The sequence below is a fragment of the Larus michahellis genome, chromosome 2 (assembly GCF_964199755.1).
Source record: "Larus michahellis chromosome 2, bLarMic1.1, whole genome shotgun sequence".
Taxonomy (NCBI): Eukaryota; Metazoa; Chordata; class Aves; order Charadriiformes; family Laridae; genus Larus; species Larus michahellis.
Window position 1 is genome coordinate 91,985,061 of NC_133897.1, and position 22,585 is coordinate 92,007,645.

The window sequence follows — 22,585 nt, forward strand, 5'->3', positions numbered from 1 at the left end:
TTCTAATACACAGAATGCGAAGCTGTGAGCAAAAGAGGTGTCTCAGTGTTGTTCCTGCTATCTTCAAATCCAAGTTATCTATTAGCATCTAAGCCTATATTCAAATAAATATCTTGTTATGCCCCTGGTAATGTACAGCTGTTGGGATCATCCTTATCTTGGGACAAAGTTTGATGTTTGAACCAATTGTGTAACTCTTGCATGAGTACACAGTCAGTGTTCAGGACCCATCCTGAGCGGTGTGGGGAGGAAGCCTTCCCTTTGGAGCGAGTTGGTGGTATCAGAACTTTTCAGAAAAGATTAGGTAACTTAGCACACTGCTGAGCATTGTCAGCATCCTTAGAATATTCTGCAAGGCTTTTTACTTTTTAAAAGCCTTTCATTTAAGGTGGACATGCATAAGAGTGACTCAATGAACCCCTGCCAACCAAAGAAGAAAGCAAAATAGTTAAATCATGGGAGAAATAAAAGTCCAAACCCTACACGAAACTCATCTTTGACCCTAAAAAAAAAAAAAAAGAAAAAAACGTTTGGTCACAAGCATGATGATATTATATGTATGATATTCAGTGTGAGCGATCAGTAAAGCAATCATCAAATGTGATTTTCTACTTCTGTTTTTGTTAGCATTTATAGCATCTTCATTCTGCGGCCTTTTCCCCATTAAACCTCAATCAATCTGAATGTTTACAACTAAGCAAATACAAGCAGTGCCACTAGTAATCAGTGAGGGCTTTCCACAATAGTATTTGTGGATTTTTTTTTTTGCTCATGTTTACCCAGCTCTGGTCATACGACATGGCAAATCTTCATAAGCTAAAGAATTTCTCAGTTAAGATATGCCTTATTTACTTTGTTCTGTGACTCGTAAGAGTAATCAAAATGTGTTATTCCAAATATGTAGCCTTTGTGTGAAGAGTCCTGTAACCTTCAGGCAGGTTCACAAAAAAATAGATGAGGTTCCATATTTTAATGTATCAAGTCACTGGATAAGAGTCATAATATTTGGAGCAGAGACTCACTTGTCTACAGATTCGTTCTTCTATTTTTTTTTTATTTTTATTTTTTATCCCATGAATCTTGGAAATTTGGTTCTACAGCTGCACACCTTCAGAAGGAATAGGAATGACACCTTCAGGAGGAATAGGAATGATTAGATCACTTGGCTAGAAGATAAGAGCTGATTTTTAACTAACAAGCTCTGTGAGATTTCCTGTTATTGCCAGATGTCCTGACTCCAAGACTATTATATAAATAATATAATGACAAATAATCATATTGCATATTATTAATTACATTACATATGTATTATATACTATGGCTATTACTGCTTTAATACCCTAGAGTAGTGAGATGAACGTCTTCTGGTGAGGGGTTTTTAGGTTCATGTGTCTAATCCCAACTTTGCTTCTCTCTCTTGTCCATTTACTTCCTAATTTACTTCAGATTAGAAAGAAATCGGCATCATTCTTTCCTTCTGTATTTCTGAATAAAAACTATGCTTTAAGCAGAAATTGCTGCTGAAGTTCCACGCACATCGTACTGGATTTATACTGAGTGTATGTACTGGATTTGGCCCATCTGGGGACTGAGGCATAGGGGCATGTACTATGCAAACTGCAAATGAGTTTGAGTAAAGGATAGACCCTCAAACATTCTAGTCGGCCAAGTTTATGATGCTTCTGGATCTGTGCAGTAGTCAGTTGTCTTTCTGACACTTCCAATGAAAATAGCCACATATGACTCAGTTAAGAAATCAGGCGAGGTTTATTGTGGGTTATTATCTGAGAAGTAGTTTATTCCACTTGTGCATATAAATGCTTCTTTGATCTAAGCACTGGAAAATTTATTCAGTGGGAAAACACTATCATATTCATAGCGTGCGTTGGGTAGTACAAGATATTTATTATTGTGGTGGCACGAAGGAAGGCAATGAAAAATAATAGGAGCAGTAAGCACTCCCTGTCTGGTCAGATCCAATCAGAGTTAATACGTCTCAACTTGGGGAGACTGGCAGGGATCCAGGGCCTGTACTCGATAGTAGTTTTATCCTTTGTGTACAGTGTGGTATTCTTCACTGCTGCTCTGTGTCAGAGAGCAAGCAGTATATCAAAAGAACGATTTCATCTTGTGATTAATATCTATGTTTATTATCTACGCTACTCCTTTAGCTAGAGGTTACACATTTCTTTAGAGGTTCTCATCTCCACTATCTGAGAAGTCCAGTCCTATCTACTTATAGGCAGCCTTATAGTTTTATTTCTTTCTCTTTTCAGAAACCAGGATATCAAAATTATGCATCTCTTGACAGATGTAACATTTCCAATTCAGAACCATAAGAGTTCGGGCGTTGTCTTTGCCTCAGGGCTGCGAGTTTTGTGTGTGCATGTGTGATTTTTTTAATACAGTGAAAGCTGGGTGTTGCCTACAAGAGTGGCTGTAGTTACAATATATTGCCAAATGGGCATTCTCTGGAATATATGGTATTCACGTGTAGCTCTTTATGTTGGGTCTGCTTAGTTACCAACTAACTGCTCTTAGGGCATAAAATTTTTTCATGTTGCAAACAAAACAGTGTTGCCAGTCACACTTTTCTCAACTGCCTGTGTCTGCACTGCAGCCTAATTTGTCCTAATTTAGGTCTGTAAGTATGAACTAGATAGCTCACTTTAACTACAACCTTAAGTACAGCCCTAAGCAATCCTTACATAATTGTTTCTTATGATAATGTTTTGATTTAAAATGAGAATTCATATCCAATGGACCAAAATATTTGAGACTTCTGAAAAAAAAAAGAAAAAAAATTGGTATTCTTGTTAAAGGTAGTCTCATACCACATGCTCACAGGTTACTGTGTATATTGGCAGCATCTGTTTGATTCAAATACAGTAACTATGATCAAAGGCAATAAATAGATATATTTTGTTTTGGCTGTAAGTTTGGTGCTCTAACATAGTCTTGATATTGCATTTCATTTTGAACTGATGTTGAAGTGCATTCCTTTTCTGAGCTAGAAGAATATGTCTTTTTCCATGCCAAGTTACTTCGGTCTGTTGCAAGACCAAAAAAATGTTATACTGGACTTCTTTGAGAATGCTGGCTTCATTCTTCATGATCCTTGCAAATATTTTTTATTACCGAGAACTTTATAGACAGAACTTGGGTAAATTAAATACAAATTCAAAATGAGATTATTGCTTGATGAGATCAAGGACTTCGTACTTGATGTTGTTACGAATCGTGCCTTTGCTCTGTATTGCCTACCTGAGATTTTCTGATATTTCCACAAGGAAGAATAAGATAAAGAATGTGGAGTATTAGAGCCAAACTTGAAATTGTTGTCAGTCACCTGTTTACCAAATCCTGAGGAACAACTTTCTCTTTTCAAACTCATTAACACCTCATCTAAAGATTTTATGCTGTAGTTTTAACTATACCCTCTCTGCATGAGCTGCATTTCTTAAATCGATGTTAGTTTCTAAAGTATTGTTATGTGTTTGAATTCTCACATTTTAATATAACTTTCTGAAGGGTATAAATGGTGATACTTGGTATGGGGAGATGATCGAGTAGCCATGCCTTGAGCAAATCTGATACATTTCCATGGGATTATCCTCCGCAATGAACACAGCAACACAAGACAGAAAAGTCAGTCTGTTGATACAGTGATCCAGATAGTAGCAACACTCATATGGGGTATAGAATCATAGAATCATTTAGGTTGGAAAAGACCTTTAAGACCATTGAGTTCTGTAAATCTAATGCTGCCGAGTCCACCATTAAACCATGTCCCTAAGCACCATAAACATATTTAAAAGACGGGTAGATGTGGTGCTTAGGAACACGGTTTAGTGATGTTTTTTGGCAGTGTTAGCTTGAGGTTGGACTTGATGATTTTAAAGGTCCCTTCCAAACTAGTAAAAGAATTAAGTAAAAGAACATCTACACATTTTAAATACCTCCGGGGATGGTGACCCAACCAGTTCCCGGGGCAGCCTTTTCCAATGCTTGACAACTCTTTTGGTGAAGAATTTTTCCTAATATCCAATCTAAACTTCCCCTGGCGCAAGTTGAGGCCATTTCCTCTTGTCTTGTTGCTTGTTACTTGGGGAAAGAGGCAGACACCAGCATCACTACAACCTCCTTTCAGGTAGTTGTAGAGAGCGATAAGGTCTCCCCTCAGCCTCCTCTTCTCTAGACTAAACAACCCAGTTCCCTCAGCTGGTCTTCTTAAGACGTGCTCTAGGCCCCTCACCAGCTCTGTTGATCTTCTTTGGACATGCTCCAGCACCTCAATGTCTTTCTTGTAGTGAGGGGCCCAAAACTGGACACAGTATTCAAGGTGTGGCCTCACCAGTGCTGAGTACAGGGGGACAATTACTGCCCTAGTCCTGCTGGCCACACTATTCCTGGTACAAGCCAGGATTTCCCTTTGGAACTTGAATTTTCGATTTATTTGAAAGATCTTGAATGAATCTGGAGCTGGATTTAAATTCCAGTTTGACATGAGAGACATGAATTGGCCACTGAGGGATGGTACTCAAATTGCACTATCTTCTGAAATGTAATATCTACCTTGACCTTAGCAAGGCTTTTGACACTGTCTCCCATAACATCCTCATTAGGAAGCTGAGGAAGTATGGGCTAGACGAGGTGACAGTGAGGTGGATCGAGAGCTGGCTGAGTGACAGAACTCAGAGGGTTGTGATCAGCGGCACAGAGTCCAGTTGGAGGCCTGTAACGAGTGGTGTCCCTCAGGGGTCAATACTTGGACCAATTTTGTTCAATATATTCATTAATGACCTAGATGAGGGGACAGAGTGTATCCTCAGCAAGTTTGCTGATGATACCAAGCTGGGAGGGGTGGCCGACACTCCAGAGGGCCGTGCTGCCATCCAGCGTGACCTGGACAGGCTGGAGAGCTGGGCAGAGAAGAACCTAATGAGGTTCAACAAAAGCAAGTGTAGGGTCGTGCACCTGGGAAGGAAGAATGCCAAACACCAGTATAGGTTAGGGGCGGACATGCTGGGAAGCAGCTCTGAGGAGAAGGACCTGGGGGTCCTGGTAGACAGCAAATTATCCATGAGTCAGCAGTGTGCCCTTGTCGCCAAGAAGGCCAATGGCATCCTGGGCTGCATAGGGAAGACTGTGGCCAGTAGGTCGAGGGAGGTCATTCTTCCCCTCTACTCTGCACTGGTGAGGCCACAACTGGAGTACTGTGTCCAGTTTTGGGCTCCCCAGTTCAAGAGGGACAGGGAACTACTGGAGCGAGTCCAGCGAAGGGCAACCAAGATGATTATGGGACTGGAGCACCTCCCTTATGAGGAAAGGCTGAAAGAGCTGGGACTCTTTAGCCTGGAGAAGAGAAGGTTGAGGGGGGACCTGATTAATGTTTACAAGTATCTAAAGGGTGGGTTTAAGGAGGACGGAGCCAGGCTCTTTTCAATGGTTCCCAGTGACAGGACAAGGGGCAATGGGCACAAGCTGGAACATAGGAAGTTCCGTTCAAATACACGGAAAAACTTCTTTACAGTGAGGGTGACAGAGCACTGGAACAGGCTGCCCAGGGAGGTTGTGGAGTCCCCTACTCTGGAGATTTTCAAGACCCGCCTGGATGCAGCCCTGAGGGATGTGCTTTAGGTAATCCTGCTCTAGCAGGGGAGTTGGACTAGATGATCTCTAGAGGTCCCTTCCAACTCTGAAGATTCCGTGATTCCGTAATGCCTTTTTGGTTCATAGGAAACACTGCCAGTGGAAACTTTAAGTGTAACAACTTACAATCTGTTGTACTTTAAGGAGTGGTAGATGTTTTCTGTATTAAAGTAGGTATTTAACTCATTACATGGTAATTAATAGAAGAAGCCTTTGCTGATTCAACTACAAATTGAATATCTCCTTGATGCTTTTGAGACATCATCGTATATGGGAATTAAGTCTACAGGGTATAGAAGTGTTCTAAAGGATTCAGTATGTTTAAGAAGCTTTCTTTGGAAATCAATAAAAAGAGGATTGAGATGGTAGTTGTCCTAATTTCCATCGATAGATACATTCCAAAATTGTCGTATTTGAAAATTGAAACTAAATTTCCTTTTTTTGGGGTGGGGGGGTGAGTTTAATCTTCAATAATTGTTGAGCAGTGTTTGTCATTAACTTTCATGTTCTTTCTATCCTACCAAACACACATCTTTTTTGAAAAAAGCTCTTTATTTTGGAATAACTAGTATGTAGGTCAGCCTTTTTTTATTCAAATGAGTCTTTGAATCAGTAGTTCTAATTCCCGTATACAAAGGATAGTCCATAAATACTACCTTCATAAAATAACTACATATTAACTTTTGACATACAGCCATGAGAAGCTCCTCTAGTTGCAGAGATACAACTGAATTTCTCTTGGAATAGCCACTAGGGCATTAAGAAGCCTCTCTTGCTAATCATTTCAGAGAGTATGCAAATAGATTGTGGCTAAAATTGCACCTTTCAGATTCTTAATCTTGGCAAATGACTTAAATCATCTCTCCTGCATAAAAGCCTGGGGAGGTGTAATGTACCATCGTATCTCCTTTGTTGACAAGCATTATCAACAATGTACTTCATTTCAGCTTTAATTCAAATTAATTTCCAGTACTGTAAGGAAGCACATCAATATTTACTTGAAATGTAATAGGGAAGAGGGAATAATAAGGAGTCAGAGCCAAAGATAAAGAAGGTAAATCTAAAATACTGCGCATGCTTGCTTTTTAGAGACTATCTTTCAAAACTGCTGCAGTTACATCCAAGAATTTAAAAACAAAACCAAACCAGATTGCAGAAACACAAGGGGTTTTACCTAGAGAAGAATATTTTAATGTAGGATTTTTCTATATTTTTCTTCTGCTGCTTCCAAAACTCTCTTCAAAGAAAAAGCCAAACCTTTCCTATTTCCTGAGTGTGATAGCTAAGTAGCTATTCTGTGCTTTGAAGCCGTTAGAGAATAAACGCTGTGTGGTATAACTATTTGTGTATAATTTAAATGTGCCTTTTACTGAAATATATTAAAATGATATGTGTATCAGTTTAACACTTATTTTTCCTTTCTAATTGTCAAGACACCAGACAGCTGAATGACTAATTGTAAGATTGCTGTAAACTCTGTGTAGTTTGACAGGAAGCAGGAAATTTTGATTGATTAGTTGTGGAAGTTGCTTTTCCTTAAATTTGGGACTCTTTGCTTCCCTGATCATTTTTGTTAACTTCTCTCTTTCTACTCTGTTGAGTAGAAAGACCAGCAGACCAGCAATGACTATATTTGTTCCCGGACTTCCCTAAAAGCTTTTAAGCTGTAAAATTCTGTGCTCTTATGTGGCCAATGATTCTTAGATTATTGTTACTCTCTAGCAATAGCAGAAATAAACAAGCTCTGAAATACAAAGCCCTTTGAAATTTGGCATGGAAAGAGGATGATTTGGTTTAAAATCTGGGATCATTAAAAAAAAAAAAAAAAAAAAATAAAACCAACTCCCCTGCTTTTCTTTCTGGAGTAGACCTAGAACTAGAAAAGACCTGGTTTTATATTTACTTCACATGGGGCCAAAACCTCCAAGACCAAAAATGTTCACTGTCTTGGGCTAAGGTTTCACATGAACAAGCTGCAAGATTTCTCAAGCCCCATAATGTATCTTTTAAAAAAAATCTAACATGTCTTGTTCTACTTATAAAGACCACTTTATTGAGACACATTGATGATGCTGTAATGATTCAGCTAAAGATATAGCTCACATGGTAGATTATGTAGATTTTTTAGTTGTTTTGCATTCTTGCAACTGTAAAAACCAACTAGGTAATCTAAGAACATCAGTTAGGGCAGACTCACTTCTTGGGGGCGTGTGTATATTTTCTGCAGGTGGCAGAAACCAAGTACTATCTATTTTTATTCCAGATTTTCAGTGGTATTGATGCTAGTTTTTATAGCAACAAGTTCATCACATGGATTACTGTTGCTCAGTTAATGGCATTTAATTAAATGTCCCTGAGCAATGATTGGTGAGTTTTCCAGGTTGCTTGCATACTTTCTTCTCCAACAGTATTCTATGATGGAGTAAGGAAAACTAAGACACCTCAGTAAGGGAGAGCTTAAGCTTTTCTATTTCCTGTGAGTAAGCGATGGCACAGAGGATAACCAACATTTCATTTATCCTATTTAGTATTTAAAAATAAGTCTCCATATTAAAAGGGCAGAACAGTTTACAATATTTCTTGGGGAAATGCAACAAAATTCTTTTTGTATTTCCAGCTACGATATTTGTTAGAAGCTTTTGTTATACAATTACGTGATTACCTTTTTAATCTAATAGATGTATCTGTATTTCTGTTAGTATCCACCACTGTCACGTTATCATCATGATGATAATGAGCTGTAATGGCAAGGCAGTCAGTGTTTTATTGTTTAAATTCTTCATAAGCTGAGCACAGTTTTTATTCTCTATCAAGGCTGCAAAACAGAACACGTTCAGATTTTTAACCTCTATTTTTGACTGAAACTTCTTGAAAAATCACATCACATATGTTTCATTATACCAAGAAATACATTGAAAGTAGAGAACAAATTAACTAGGACACTGATCAGATTGTTCAAACAGTGGTTTAATTTCAAATGGAGAGACAAACTATGAACATGTAAACCAGCTCTAAAAATAAAATGTTTGGTTTTTTTTTTTTAAATCGAGATTTCTGGCTTGATAAAACATCATAATTCCGAATTCATTTTTGAGGTTCAGATTTTTCCCAAAGAAATAATTAATATGTATTTTAACATCAAAGTATATTCTTTTTGTTTTCTCTATGATTGTAGGGGTCCTACATTTACCCATAATATATTTTTAATTTTTAATGCAGAAGGGTTGAAGCTCAGTCTTTCCCTTGTCCTTTAGGCTGTATTATGATTAAAAACCTATTGCTGTAAATCAAGTATAAATAAGTATCTCAGAAACCTGGAGGTAAAAGATAAATTAAGTTACAGAGAATGGTTATTTTATCTTATCTTCTAAATATGCCCTTGCTTTAAACCAAATTGTACCCCACCCCCATATGGGAAAACAGATTATAGCGAAGGCTTTAATTATCCATGTTCTACTGATGATTTAACTAATTTTAAAGTTATTTTTAGGAAGGGAAAAAAATAACGTTTTAAATCCTCTCATATTCTGTGTACCATATCCATCTTTTTTGGTGTTTCAGATTGCTAAATTGTAAGCCGTGGGCTTTCCCTTTGTAGGCTCAACCAGCTGCTGCATTAACTGTTTTCTGTGTCTTTTTTCTGTGTTAAGCGCACTTAAGCCCTTATGCAACCTAATACTTGTGTCACTGGAATAATTTTCTGCTGTTAACCAATTGCATGTTTCCAGTAGAGCTTTGTTTCAGTTCCTGGGGTGGAAGAAAGCAAATACTGATGATACAACATCAATCACCTTGCACTTCCTTTGATTTTGTCCTATTATACGTAGAATCATAAATTGTCTGGATTGGAAGGGACCTTTAAGATAATCTGGTCCAACCATTAAACGTTCTGTACATCAATTTTATGTTTGGTATTTCTATTTATTCTTCTGAGAGACTTCTGCCTTGAAGGCAACCCTAATACCCTTTTTTATTTGTTTCTGTGGTGTTTAATTAATACAAATGTTATCTAATGAATGTAAACACTGTATATACACGCATGGATAATATTTAAAAGGAATTTAACATTAATAATTTTTTTTTCTTTAATTTCAGTAGTCTTAATACTGCCTGAATGTTTTTGTTTTCCCACTGGAAAAATAATTTGTATACAACAAATAATATGCAAAAACAGTGTACAATGGGCAAAATAAAAAATGAATATAATTTTCCAAAACCTATTTCAAATTACACTTGAAAATATTTGTAATTTCAACTACATTTCAACTACACTTTAAAACTGCACTTCTGCCAAATATCCATCTATTAATTTTAAGCTTTTCTTTATAACAAAAAAACCTGATTAGTATGTTGACAGATTGTTAAAGGTGTCAATGAATCTGTTTTCACATATTATAATATACATAGTGTTTTTCTTGCATTGGTGGTACCTTATACAAGTTCAATTACAAATGTCACTTAAGTACCGAATATAGCTTTAGCTTCCGTTTTCTGTGTGTTGCGTTGACTGCCCCTTTCATCTGTATTGACTACATTCTTTCATCTACTTAAAACATCTTGCTTTTCTAAACACCATCTTGTGGGGAAATTGCAAAATAGGCCCTTATTTACACTGACTATTCTTAGTTTATAATGTGCAGTTGATTTTGCTGTTCTTGAGTTTTCCTTGCTATATGCGAGGAGATTTTCCGATCTGTAAAGGCACCTTATTGTGCTCAGAAAGTATAGGAATACTTGTGAAGTCACAAACATGAGCATACAAGAGGGCTGAGGATATATTTGAGACTATTACAAGTTTCTTTTGCTGGCAACTCATACAGTTTAGAAGGCACCGATGACTTGTTTTTGCAACATTACTGAAAGATAGTATGGTAGGCTTCTCCTCTGGAAAACATTGACTTGGATTCTACGTTCTGGTGCTGGTTCAGTTGCTTTCTGTAGACAAACCCTTTCTTCGAGGTGCTATGCTAAACTATACTAAAATGAAGATTAAATTAGGTTTTACTTCTGTCATGGTTTAAGCCAGCTAGCAACTAGGACCACAGAGGCACTCGCTCACTTCCCCCCACCCCACCCCCCCAATAGGGGAGAGAAAAGAAGGAGAAAAGGAGGGGAAAGGAAAAAAAAACTCATGGGTTGAGATGAAGACATTTTTTTCCTTTCATTTAAAGAATTGAAATGAACTTCCTTTGATACTGACTCATTTTGGATGATTTGTTAAAGATGTTTTTGCTTGAAGAATGCAGCAATGTTTTGTAAACATAAAGTCTCCTATAAATATTTATCAAGAAGTAGCTACAGCATCTTTGAGTGTTCATATTTCTGTTAGGAAAATCAAGACATTACAGGTTTATTAGTTTGTTGCAACTGCCATTTGTTTGGTTTTTGTTTTCCTTTGTAAGTGTCACCACAGATGTTGTAATGATTCTAACCACACTCTTGCAGTGTTCTCCTTTGCTGGTTGTGCTTTATACCATTTACATCTTAAACATTACTTTTCAGTTTTAGAGATCATCCTTTGATTTTGTCCCATTGTCCTTTTGCTCATTACCGACTCTGTTGCCTCCAAGCTTGTTTTCTACAACTCCATCTCAGGTTTTCCATTCAGTTCTTCACAGTCTCCTACACATTACATACCAATATTTCATCTGTAATTTTTCTTTCCTCTTCATCTTCATTCACAGTGACTGGATTTCTAACGTTCCATTGCTGGTTTTGCAGAGCTCTTTAAAAGTATCACGGTACAAGTTAACAAAGCACGTTATTTACTCATCCTGGCCAATGTCATTATCTTTTACTACTCCTGTGTGTACTCGGTCATCCTTAAACCAAGGCTGTCAGGTGTCTGGATCTATTCCAGCATGTCTTGCTTGTGCTCAGGATGCAAAGATGCCATTCATTCGAATTCTTAAATAGCTGTTGGACTCAGCCTTGACGTTTGTGATGAAACTGGAACTTCCCTGTGTCCATGGCCATAAAGTTACATCCATTAGGAAGGTCTGTGTTTACTATTCTTCTTAGCTATTTCTTGGCAGAAGTGGACAGTTAGTTTGATTATAAAGTAAATATTGACTTCAAAGATTTTGACAGGCCTGAAAACCTCCATACCCTAGAGCCGTATTCAAGACTAATTTCTTTCCCTGCTTCTCGTTTTATTTTGCTTTACAGTTGTGGTGCGAAAATGGCTGAACAGACAACTCTCTTGTAGATGGGACTTTTACAAGTTCTTTAAGAAATCTGCGATCTTTGCTGGAGGCTGGATGCATAATGTTGCACACATTGTAGTAGAGTTGGAAACACTGGAGCAAAGCACCTGGCTTTTGAAAGTACTGATGCAAGGGCTATGATTTTCCGCTGGAAGGAAGCCTGGTATAGCCCGTATTACATGCTAGTATAGTTTGAGGAGGTTGATAGCTACATACCATAGTCTGCTGAACATAGCCACCAATTCAGTGTCTGTCTCAAAGTTGCAGAATTAAAACAGATCCTCATCCTAGTTTAGGCTACCGGGCAGCCCATGCAAAATCAGAGTCATAGGCAGGAGGAATTCAAAGCAGAGAAGATAGGTTATAGGAAGTCAGAAGTAGGAGAGTTTACTGAGGCAGAGGTAGATCTCAGATAACATTTTATTCATTTTTACTGAACTTGTGTATGACCCACATTGCTGCTGCGAAGGGTAGTGTTTCTTCCTTGTAATCTGTGGGATCTCTGGAGCTGCTTCTTCATTTAAAGCCCAGTCATTTATGACTTTTGACATTTTTGTATGAGTGCTGATCCTCTTGGACAACAAATGGGAAAGGAATGATTTGGGAGATGCTGAAAGAAAGCAAAAGGAGATGGGAGGAACGGAGACTGTATGCCAAGATAAGAAGGACAAGCAAGAGCAATGACAGCTGTCCTGGGGAAGGCATTAATGCTGCAGTTCTCAAAGGGAGAATATTTTATTTTGTTCTAGGGTGGTATGCTGCTGTAACCATATTCTCCAGGTCATAGACCTGAACGTTATAAAAAATTGTAACTTCGCCCTCTACAATAAACAAATTTACTGAGGAGAAAAGAAACACAAAATATTTGGTTTTCATCATATTCTCTTGTCCAAAGCTGCTCTTCTAAATTAAATACGTGTGTAGGCATGGGGGAAGGAGGCCTCCAGTTATGTGGTTTTTTCTTCGCTTTTATCTTTGGGGAGGTGACAGCAAATGATGTCTGTAGATGCCAGACCCAGCACAGTGGCAGGAAGAAATATTAGTCTGTACGAGAAGCACGTGCTGAATGCGTACCTGATTTTTGTCTCATGCAGGAAACAGCTAAATGCAATGTAACATGAATCACACTGAATCTGTTGGCTGCCAGTTAGACAAGCGATACAGAGTTGTACTAACTGATCTGTAAAGTGAATACCAGCTCATTTACGTGTGTAAAATGATCTCGCTGCTTCTTCTTTTCTTCCGCAGTACGTTTTTCCAGTTTCTGTGCTTAAAAAAAATAATTTGTTTTTTCACTCAGTCACTAACTTATGCAGCCAGTGATTTTTTTTTCTGGGCACTTCTCAGTCCGTATTTTGACCTTGAAACTTGCTGTAATTATCGTTTAGATTTTGTATCCAACAATCAGCAGTGCAAACACTGCCTGTAACTACATTCTTCACTTGAGCTATTTATCACTTAATTGTGAGACAAAACTGAGTCTTGGCAAAAGTTTAATTAATTTTTGGATATAAGTCTACTTTAGGTTGTTTGGAAAAAAAGTGATAGTCAAATCAGAAATTTTTTTAATGTGAAAAAGTTAAATTTTAATGAAAATTAAGAGTGTAATTTAATAAAAGGTTCTTTCTAAAAAATACTCTTACATACAGTAAATCCTGAAAAGCTTGTTTATACTGAGAAAGGCAAAAAATGTAAACAGTTATATGAAGTGGTTATATTGGGAATTGAGAGGTCAGTCAGAAGACTAACATGCAGACATGATCTGCTACATTCAAAAGCTTGTTATGGACAAAGGGGAATGCACTTCATATACTGAGCTAAGCATTTATAGTTCGTCTAATTCGTTTTGACTGTCTAATAAAATTAAGTCCATAGTATCTACTTACTAAAGTTTTGTTAATAATATGGTTAAAATCTTATATATAAACGTCCTACTGATGCCCCCTGTTATTTAGTGTTGTGCTCCCCCTTCCAGTTCTTCTCCAGGTCTTAAGATTGACTATTCAGTCTTCCTCAGGCCAGGGAGAAGACTTTAACAGTAATTAGCATCTTGGTTTCTCCACCTCCTCTTCGGTTTTGGAGTCTGCATGAGGCTACTTTTTGGGGTATTTTCTTAAGGTTGCTTACTTGCTGTTCCTCATCGCTTCCCAGGCAAAGTCTGGGAGCCGCAGGCTGCCCTCCCCCAGCCCCGTGACCCCGCAGGGGCTGTTTGTCCGGCAGTGACTACGTAGGGGTGCCAGCCCCCTGCCCCGGGCGCTCCCAGAGCGAAGCCAGCACGGGGAGGCCACAGGCACGTGGCCACCAGGCAATTGCTGCCACGGCTAAAACCAGCTCCGGCCAAGGCAGGGCCAGAGCCGTCCTGAGACCCCGCACTGCCGGCTCGCCACCAAGCCTCTGGCCTTGTGCTGGTGGTGGCAAAAACTGTACTTACTGGTCTGCAAAACAGAGCATCCCAAACGTATGTCTTGCAATTGTTACCGACTCACAAGAGATGTTACAGCCTTTCAAGACTTCACATGAGTAACAGCTGATCTCAGTATGCGTTTGCAGTGTTGGATCTTTAATTTTTACTATTGCTGGCACATAGAAAATTGCATAATGCAGTTTTGGTCAGACAGCTACCTAAAATATTTATCAGTGTGAGAATGTGGTCCTCTGTGTTCAGAACAAATGTTCTTTGGTATTTTTAAATTATTTAAAAACTTTGCATGAGTGAATCAGAAATCTCATCAGTCGTCTGACTGGGTTCTGATGCTTAGCTCTCCTTGCTTAGAAATCACAATAAGGTTAGAATTGAAGAGCAAATGCTACAAGATAGAATTTTTCAGAATTTGACGAAATCCAGATGGTAAGAAGAAGGAACACAGCCTTGTTTTATTGTTATATTGACCTAGACTCAATTAAGACCTGCAGATATTCATGCAGAAGTGCTTTATTAAATGAATGCAATACAGATCTAAAACCCGTAGTTTCTAACACATACAGTTTCAAAACAGACTGGGGCAATGATGGACTTTATTGCTTCTTGAACTGCTTTAAACATAGTAAAGTGTAGTACAGTCTGGTAAAGTGAAATCAGTTACCCTTGCCATGAATGTGCATTTATAGTAGCCAGACTTTGAACGCTTGTTTTTTAGTGACTACTGCTGTGAAGTCCGTTCCGCACTAATAAAATTATTTTTTGCTGTATTACAACACATACAAAACTTGAATGGCTGCTTTCAAGTTTTTTTTCACTGTGCTATAAGAAATTTAGGAAACTGCAGTCAAAGTACTGCAACACTGAGTGTGGCTTCTGAGGCTTCATTGAAATCATCTGGCATAGGACGAAGATTTGTTCACTGAATGACACCAAGTAGGTAGAATTGCTAGTATGATTTTTAGTTACTCATTTTCCTCTTGCCTTTTCAGACTATGGCACTATTAAGAAAGTACTTGCCCCAATGAACCAGACTTCAAGCAGCTGCCTGCTCGAGGAAATTGAACTCCTGCCGAAAAGTCAGCGAGAGCCCATCAGGAGCCTTCAGATCCTGCACAGCCAGAGTGTCCTTTTTGTGGGCCTTCAGGAACACGTGATTAAGGTCCCCTTGAAGAGATGTCTCTTTTACAAAACATACAGGTATGAAGAATCAGCTACTTTGCTTTGATTAGAGAAAAATGCTTGCAGAGGGTTGTGGAAAAATGAGAAGGAAAATTGACTAAGTAGGAATCCAAATTAATTACCTCTCTCAGCAATTACTTTCTATATACACTGTTTATCAGAAATGTCTCTGACTTCTTTTACTAACTTGTTAAGACTAGATGAGACTGTCAGGGAATTATATTGATATTTAAGTGTCATTATACAGATTCTGAATTGTGAAATGAAACAGTAAGAAATGGTTTATATAGAAAACATATCTGATAATGTGCAATATAGCTGATGGTTTAATATATTTAAAGTTTGAAAAGTGGACAAATTTAATTTGGAGGTTTTTTGAAACTGTATTATAACTGTGTAAGCACTATCTCTGTGGGTTCAGAAAGAAAACTGGATTGAATGAACTGAGAGTTAAGACTAGTTGGAAAAGTGGCTATTTAGAGGTACTGCTGGACCAGGAAATCATAATAAATGTAAATATTCTACTAGATTAAAGTGTTGTGCAGCTAACAGTTGTTCCATCAAACAAGGGAAATAACTTTTACAAAATATCACTTGGTCTTAGACTGTAGTATGTTAGTTAAGGAATTTTAAGTTCAGCATACAACCGTTTCTATAGGTTATCTAAAAGTACTTCTGGGTTGCGAAACATATGCTATTAGAGATTGTTAATTCCATCTAATTAGTTATATCTTCCCTTTGATAGAAGTGTGGTTCCAGTAATTCAATACAATTGTTCTGTTTTACATCAGGTAGACTACGAACCGGTGTGATGAGCTTTTTGAGAACTGACAGATGCATTTAGTTGGGTTTTTTAGCTTGTTTTGCTTTCAGCTTGTTTAATATACGTTCCTTTGAAAAGCTGGGCTAATAAAGGAGGGAGAAAGGGTGCCAGTTGCCTTTCTTGGCTGCTACACTCAGCATTAGGGAGACATCATTTATGCAGCAGACAGAGAGATTATACTTCCCGTGAAAGGCAGTGACTGTTTGCAGATGGAGACGTTCCTGGCTGTCAGAGGGAACACGCACACGGTCACAGCAAGGAGGTGATCACAGAACGCAGGTGTAGAGCTGCGGCTCGGAGACAGTGGAAAGACTTTTCTGAGGGACCTGGCTCTACGTGGGGATTGGTGGCATGAAAGGAGGCCAGGCATGAAAGGCTACTGGGTTGAGAACAAGACTGAAGCAAAAGCTGTGCCCTGGGAAACTGGAGTACACGGGGAAGGGCGGATACTCCTTACAGTTCTTTACCAGCCCTTGTTGTTTATGCTGTCTTATGTAGAGTATTTTAGGTATTTTCTACTAAAATAGTTGTGGTGGGACTCTCAAAGCTCCATTGGAAGTCCTGCAAAGCTCACTTTAAGGAAAAATTATATATAGGCAAGTCTCTGCCTCAAGCTTTTGGTTGGTTTAGGGGCCAACATAGGATGAAGTTTCATCTTTCTTTGGTTTAACAAGTTGAAACAGGATGTGTGGTGGTCCTGTAACCCTTCCTGGTTTATTTCTTCCTTTTTGTTAAGTGAAGGACATATATTTCGGGAGAGGGAGGGGTGTATGTGTGTATATCTGGAAAAGGAAAAATATAATGACATATTCTTGTGCTTCTCTCTTTTCTTGAATATGTCATGGTAATGTTGTTCTGGTTGTATAAGACATTAAATATATTTTCTTAAGCAGATGTGTTTATTTCAGAAAAGGAGGTTGGGCTGGCATCCTGTGTTTTCTTAGGGAGTCTGTAAACACAGAGAGCTCAATAATACGAGTGTATTTACACCAAGCCTGCGTTCTGCTTGAAACATTTCAAGCCTGGAGCCCTATTGTGTTATTAGTGAGGTGTGAACTCCAAAATCCAGAGGTGAGACTTCCAGAGCATATGCTTAACTGGTGCCCATGTGGAGGTTCCACAAGGTCCCTGCTACCTGTGCTTCTGTCAGGACAATTCCTGAGGCACATCAGTGCTACCCCAGCTGCAGGGCCCAAATGTGCTTCTGCCCTCGCAGGGTGGGACTGCTGTCTCAAATCATAAACCTCATACACAGCTGCAGGCTAGGCATTCTTCTCCGTTTTTGAGCAGTGGGGTCTAATTGACTGGATTTTAAGGGTGTTTTGGTTTTGTTTTTTTTTAAAAAAAAGTGGTGCTGTTCCCATTTTACTGAATAGAACAGTAGCTAAATGGCTCAAATCCTGCTGAAATGATAATTTATTCCTCTGCTCAGAGGTATGTGAAGTCTTCCACTGGAACAACTTACTTAAAAGGAAATAAAATTATTACTTGTGGGGTTTTTCAATCATATTTTTTGTAGTCATATCACTTTGCTTGGATAATTAAATATCCATTGCACCAGAAGGGTTACCATCCATGCTGTCTTCCTGGTTAAAGACTTCACCAGCAATTCTAGCTCTGTTTTGTGAGAAAGGAAAGGATTTACAGCTGTGATCTAGATGAAATAAGGCTTCTCATCATCACCTATCATTAGAGACTCAGATAATTTGGAAAATGCAGACAGTCTTTCACATATCACTTATTTTTGGCTTGACTATTTTTTTCTTGGCTTGTGCTGGATTTCAAGCATATTTGGTTGTCTATAGGTAGAGAGAGTGTAGTCACCTTACTTTGGGCTATACATTTCACTAGGTAATGAAACATCTGAAATTTAGTCACTGCATTTCTGGGTGCATTAATATTCACATTCTTGTTATAAGTTGCTAACTATTACTTCTGTACTACAGCAATGGATAAATAGAGTAATGAGTGAACCTTACCTAAGGAAAATGCCTTGGGGCATTGTGGATCTTTTTTGGATTATTTTAATTTTATCACTTCGTATTTATCATACTTAGGGCTGTATAACAGCACCAAGGCTATGTTCTGAACTTCCATCAATAATAACCAGAGTTTCTTCCCCAGATCAAGGGCATGTGTAGTCTTTAATATCTACTTCACATAATTTTTGAGAAATAGAGCATGCTTGTGTATAAATAACAGCCTTAAAAAAGCCAAAAGGCTGAAGGCGCACTAGCCCATCTGTCCTGCCTTTTTGTGTCGATGGCAGAGTGCTCACTATCTAATCTTTTCTAATCTTTTTGTTTAGGTTTACTGCAAGGGTTTCAGACAATGCAACTTCAGGTCCTCTGTTGAACAGACTGTTCCACAAGCTAATATCTCAATGTCAAGATAATTTCCCTGAGATTGTCTCTTTTTTACTTTCATTTCATTATTCCTTGATTGATTTTCACATACCAGCCTCTAAAGGTTACTGCTTTTATTCATAGTTTATTATGTCTCTTTAATTATCTCTCTGATACGCTGTACGTATTTAGCTAATTCGTATTTCCTTGTAAATCTGTTCCTCCAGCACTTTCTTGTAGCAGAGTCCTCCATGACACAGTGTTGCCTCTGACAGACATTCCCTCTGATTTAGGACAGTCCTCTTCTACCAGCTCACAGCTCTGCTCCCACAGACACTGTAATTGAAGGCCCATGAAAATATTGTTTCACATTTGGAGACTTAAGTTTGATTATTTATTTTTTTTTTGTGTTCTAGGTGCAGTTCAGCGCACTTTATTGCTGTGACAGCAGTCCCTATCACAGGCAGAGCCTATTGTCACACCTGTAGTTTGTGTTGCTCGGCACTTTCCATTATGGCATGATGTTTTCGTTGTTTATGAGTTGCCCATGTTAGTTATTTGGATTGACAGTTTTCATGGAGGGGGGTCTCCAGCAGAGTTCTGCTGAACAGTTTTGAACATCTTGTCATGATTCTGTTGTTTTCAGGAATCAGCTAGGGAAAAATAGTTCGGGCCGTGTGGATTCTTACAAAGAGTTCTCCAAAAAGCCCTGGTGTCTTCATGCTTCAGGAAGAAACAGCAGAGCAGTTACCTGAGTTCAGCTCTCCTTGGGGAAAATCCTTAAGATTTCACCAGGTTGTTATCACATGAGTATTGCAATTCACACATGTTTATCCAATTTTTACAGCAGACCATCAACATTATTCACTGGAGCTATTATTTTCACTAAGAATTCTCCAGCTCTCTGTACTACTTCAGAGTTGAGTAGGCCAAGCATAAAGCACAACTGACTTTTGTATACCTGCTAATTAACTATAATGTGAGATAAATAGAATGATTATCATGAGAAGATAACTATTAAACTCCCTAAAGTTGCAGTGTTTGCTATTTACTTTGAAGGCTATAAGCATAAGGAGTAAGATGTGTAGCAGGGGAGTAAAGACTCCATCCTCTAAAACAAAGAACCAGGCAGCTTTCTTTTATTGGCAGCGGGAGCCTTCAAAAGCAACCTTGGATGGCGGTGATTTCTATGAGGCAAATCTGTCGATGTAATAATTTGGACTGGAGTTTTCAGTGCATCAGTTTTGAAAGTAGGGGCAATGAAAGGTTGTATCAGCCCAATGTTCTGTAAAATCTTACCAAGCAAGGATCAAGAAATTGTATTTCTCATAGAAGATAGGTTTTACACACTTAGAAGGCTTGAAAAGTAATCTTACTATGATGTTATATGTAAGTAAATAAATAGTGACATCTGCTAAAAGCTGTAGAAGTAGTGACTTCTCTGGTGTAGAAAAACAACTTTTGAAAATTTTTGAGTATTATATTTTACATTTTATGCTTAAAATATTATTGGGCAAAAAGATTGTTTTGCTAAGGAGTGTTATCATAGCTATTCTGCTATAACCCTGACTTTTCTCTCTCTGTGCTCTGTCATTTTTATTTTGGCTTCTTTGTTAACCGTCAGCTACACAATCTGTACATACACAAAAGATAACTGTAGCAGCATAGTAATAAGAGGGGTACTGGACTAACTAAGAGAAGAAAACAATTATTGCAAATTTTGTTGTGCTTTATTTCATTCTTAGAACTCCAGCGAGATTATTGTATTAAGTATTTAAAATGCTGTCGCATTCCTTTGTTTTTCCTTGGCTATAGATGTTGCTTCCTCAGAAGTATTCTTGCACTCAGTACAAACTTGTTTCCCTGGGAATAGAACGCTGTGGCTATCGTTACGTAGTAGAATCATGATTTCTATATACTAATATTATAGACGTTAACAACCAGTAATGTGGTCTGAACTATTACTAGGTGCTAATGTGTCCAGAAGGGCTTGCCAACACATGGAATTGAAATTGCTGCTTTGAAATAATCATTCCAGAATAGTTATTTTTGGATATCCAGGTGGATTTCGTTATTTCAAAATATGCAAGCCTTACTCCAATTTAAATCAGAGGAAGACACTGCTACAGTAGAATTTTGGAACTACTCGAGGCCTAATCTGAATTAGTGATTCCAGAGTAATATTCCAGAATCAGAATCTTCATAAATTTCCCAAACTAAGATAAACCGTAATCCTGGCTGCAAGACTAGATTATAAGCACATTTTAAAAATGTGAAATCTTTTTTTAGCTATTAGATACACTGCAAAATTATCTTCAGTTGGTGGGAACTTATGAGAACACTAGTAAAGTCAGCAAAACTATGAAATAAGCACAGTTGAAAGTCTTCCTCACTCAAAAGAAGCAGAATATTAGTCCCATACTGGGGAAGGGAATCAATTGAAGCTCTCCAGAACTGAGGTTGACCTATATTTCTTTCTTCCTCTTTGAGGACTAAGGTTTTTGCAGAAAGTGTCTTTGCCTGTCTGGCCTAGAGACGTCAGTCTGCATCAGAGACAAATTACGCATTTACATTTTGCTGCATCTGAAATATTTGGTCACAACTCTTTAAAGTGTGTGATCTATGCATGTATGCATTGTATTGTATTTTTGACAAACAAGAAGGAATTTTAATAAACAAGTAGAATTTTACAGCCTTCTCCCAATGTATTTATTGCAGTACCCTAGGAGGACAAAGGAAAATGTCTTTTCCTTTTAGTTTGCAAAGTGGTAAGAAAACCAGATGGACGACTACATATTTGCAATTCAGATTTTATTAGCAGGATATTATTTTAAAGAAAGAAGTGACCTAAGAAATAAAAACTTAAAACAGGCATGTGGTTTTCATATGTCATGATGTAATTCATTTCTTTGCTTTAAAAAATACCAAAAGTTTGAGGAATTTTAAGTTCAGTGTAGTTACTGTTAAGTTTTTCTTGAAAATCACCTGACATGTTTAAAGCAACCCACTTTCCAAGAGATCATTTCACTAGCCATTTGATACTTGGCAAGTGTTTCTCTGGAAACAGAAGTTAAAGGTACTGGATGGTTTAAAAACAAATGAACAAACAAAGGCAAATCTGGAAGGTTTTTTATTTTAAAATAATTTAGCATATCAGATACTGGACTGCTGTGGAGTCAGGCCAGTACATATCCTATGCATCTCAGCTTACAGTGCTCTGCATTACATAGTAGTTGCTTTCTCATGAGAATTATATGCCACTCTCTTAATAATCTATAATCTGTTTGTGGACATTTTCATTTATTTGAAGTTTAACAGAAAATTAACATCTGAGTTTGAAGTCCACCGTTGACCTGAATGTATGAAAGAGAGAAAGGGTATTTTTGATGCAGTTAGGGAGAAACTGTGGGCAGGATTCGAGGACAGGAGTTTTTATGCTCCAGTTCTATGAGCCCAAACCAAGTGGCTTTAAATGCCATCTGCTCCTGATAGTATGTTGTCAGGCCAGTGGAGATATGTACAGTTACTTCTGAAATGAGAGGTAATGGTGCCCTAAAAATGTTAAGATACATGCTATCTTAACATTTTTAAGGGGTTCTGGAGACCAAGTCATATGAGGAGAGGCTGAGGGAGCTGGCATGTTTAGCTTGGAGAAGAGGAGGCTGAGGGGAGACCTCATTGCCCTCTACAACTACCTGAAAGGAGGTTGTAGAGAGGTGGGGGTTGGCCTCTTCTCCCAGGTGAATAATGACAGGACCAGAGGAAATGGTCTGAAGTTGCGGCAGGGGAGGTTTAGATTAGAGATTAGGAAGAATTACTTTCCTGAAAGAGTGGTCAGGCAGTGGAACAGCCTGCCCAGGGAGGTGGTTGAGTCACCATCCCTAGAGGTATTTAAGAAACGTCTAGATTTGGCACTTCAGGGCATGCTCTAGTGACAGAGATTGCAGGGGTTGGGGGG

General features: G+C 38.2%; 1 protein-coding gene across 8 annotated transcripts in view; it reads left to right on the plus strand.

Moving 5' to 3' along the window:
* SEMA5A (semaphorin 5A) overlaps positions 1-22,585 on the plus strand; it is a 353,355-nt gene that overhangs the window by 230,338 nt on the left and 100,432 nt on the right. For all 8 annotated transcript variants that reach the window (XM_074576222.1, XM_074576228.1, XM_074576225.1 and 5 more), the window contains one exon: positions 15,270-15,477. In XM_074576222.1, the coding sequence (XP_074432323.1) occupies positions 15,270-15,477 (208 nt within the window). The remainder of the gene's footprint in view (positions 1-15,269; positions 15,478-22,585) is intronic.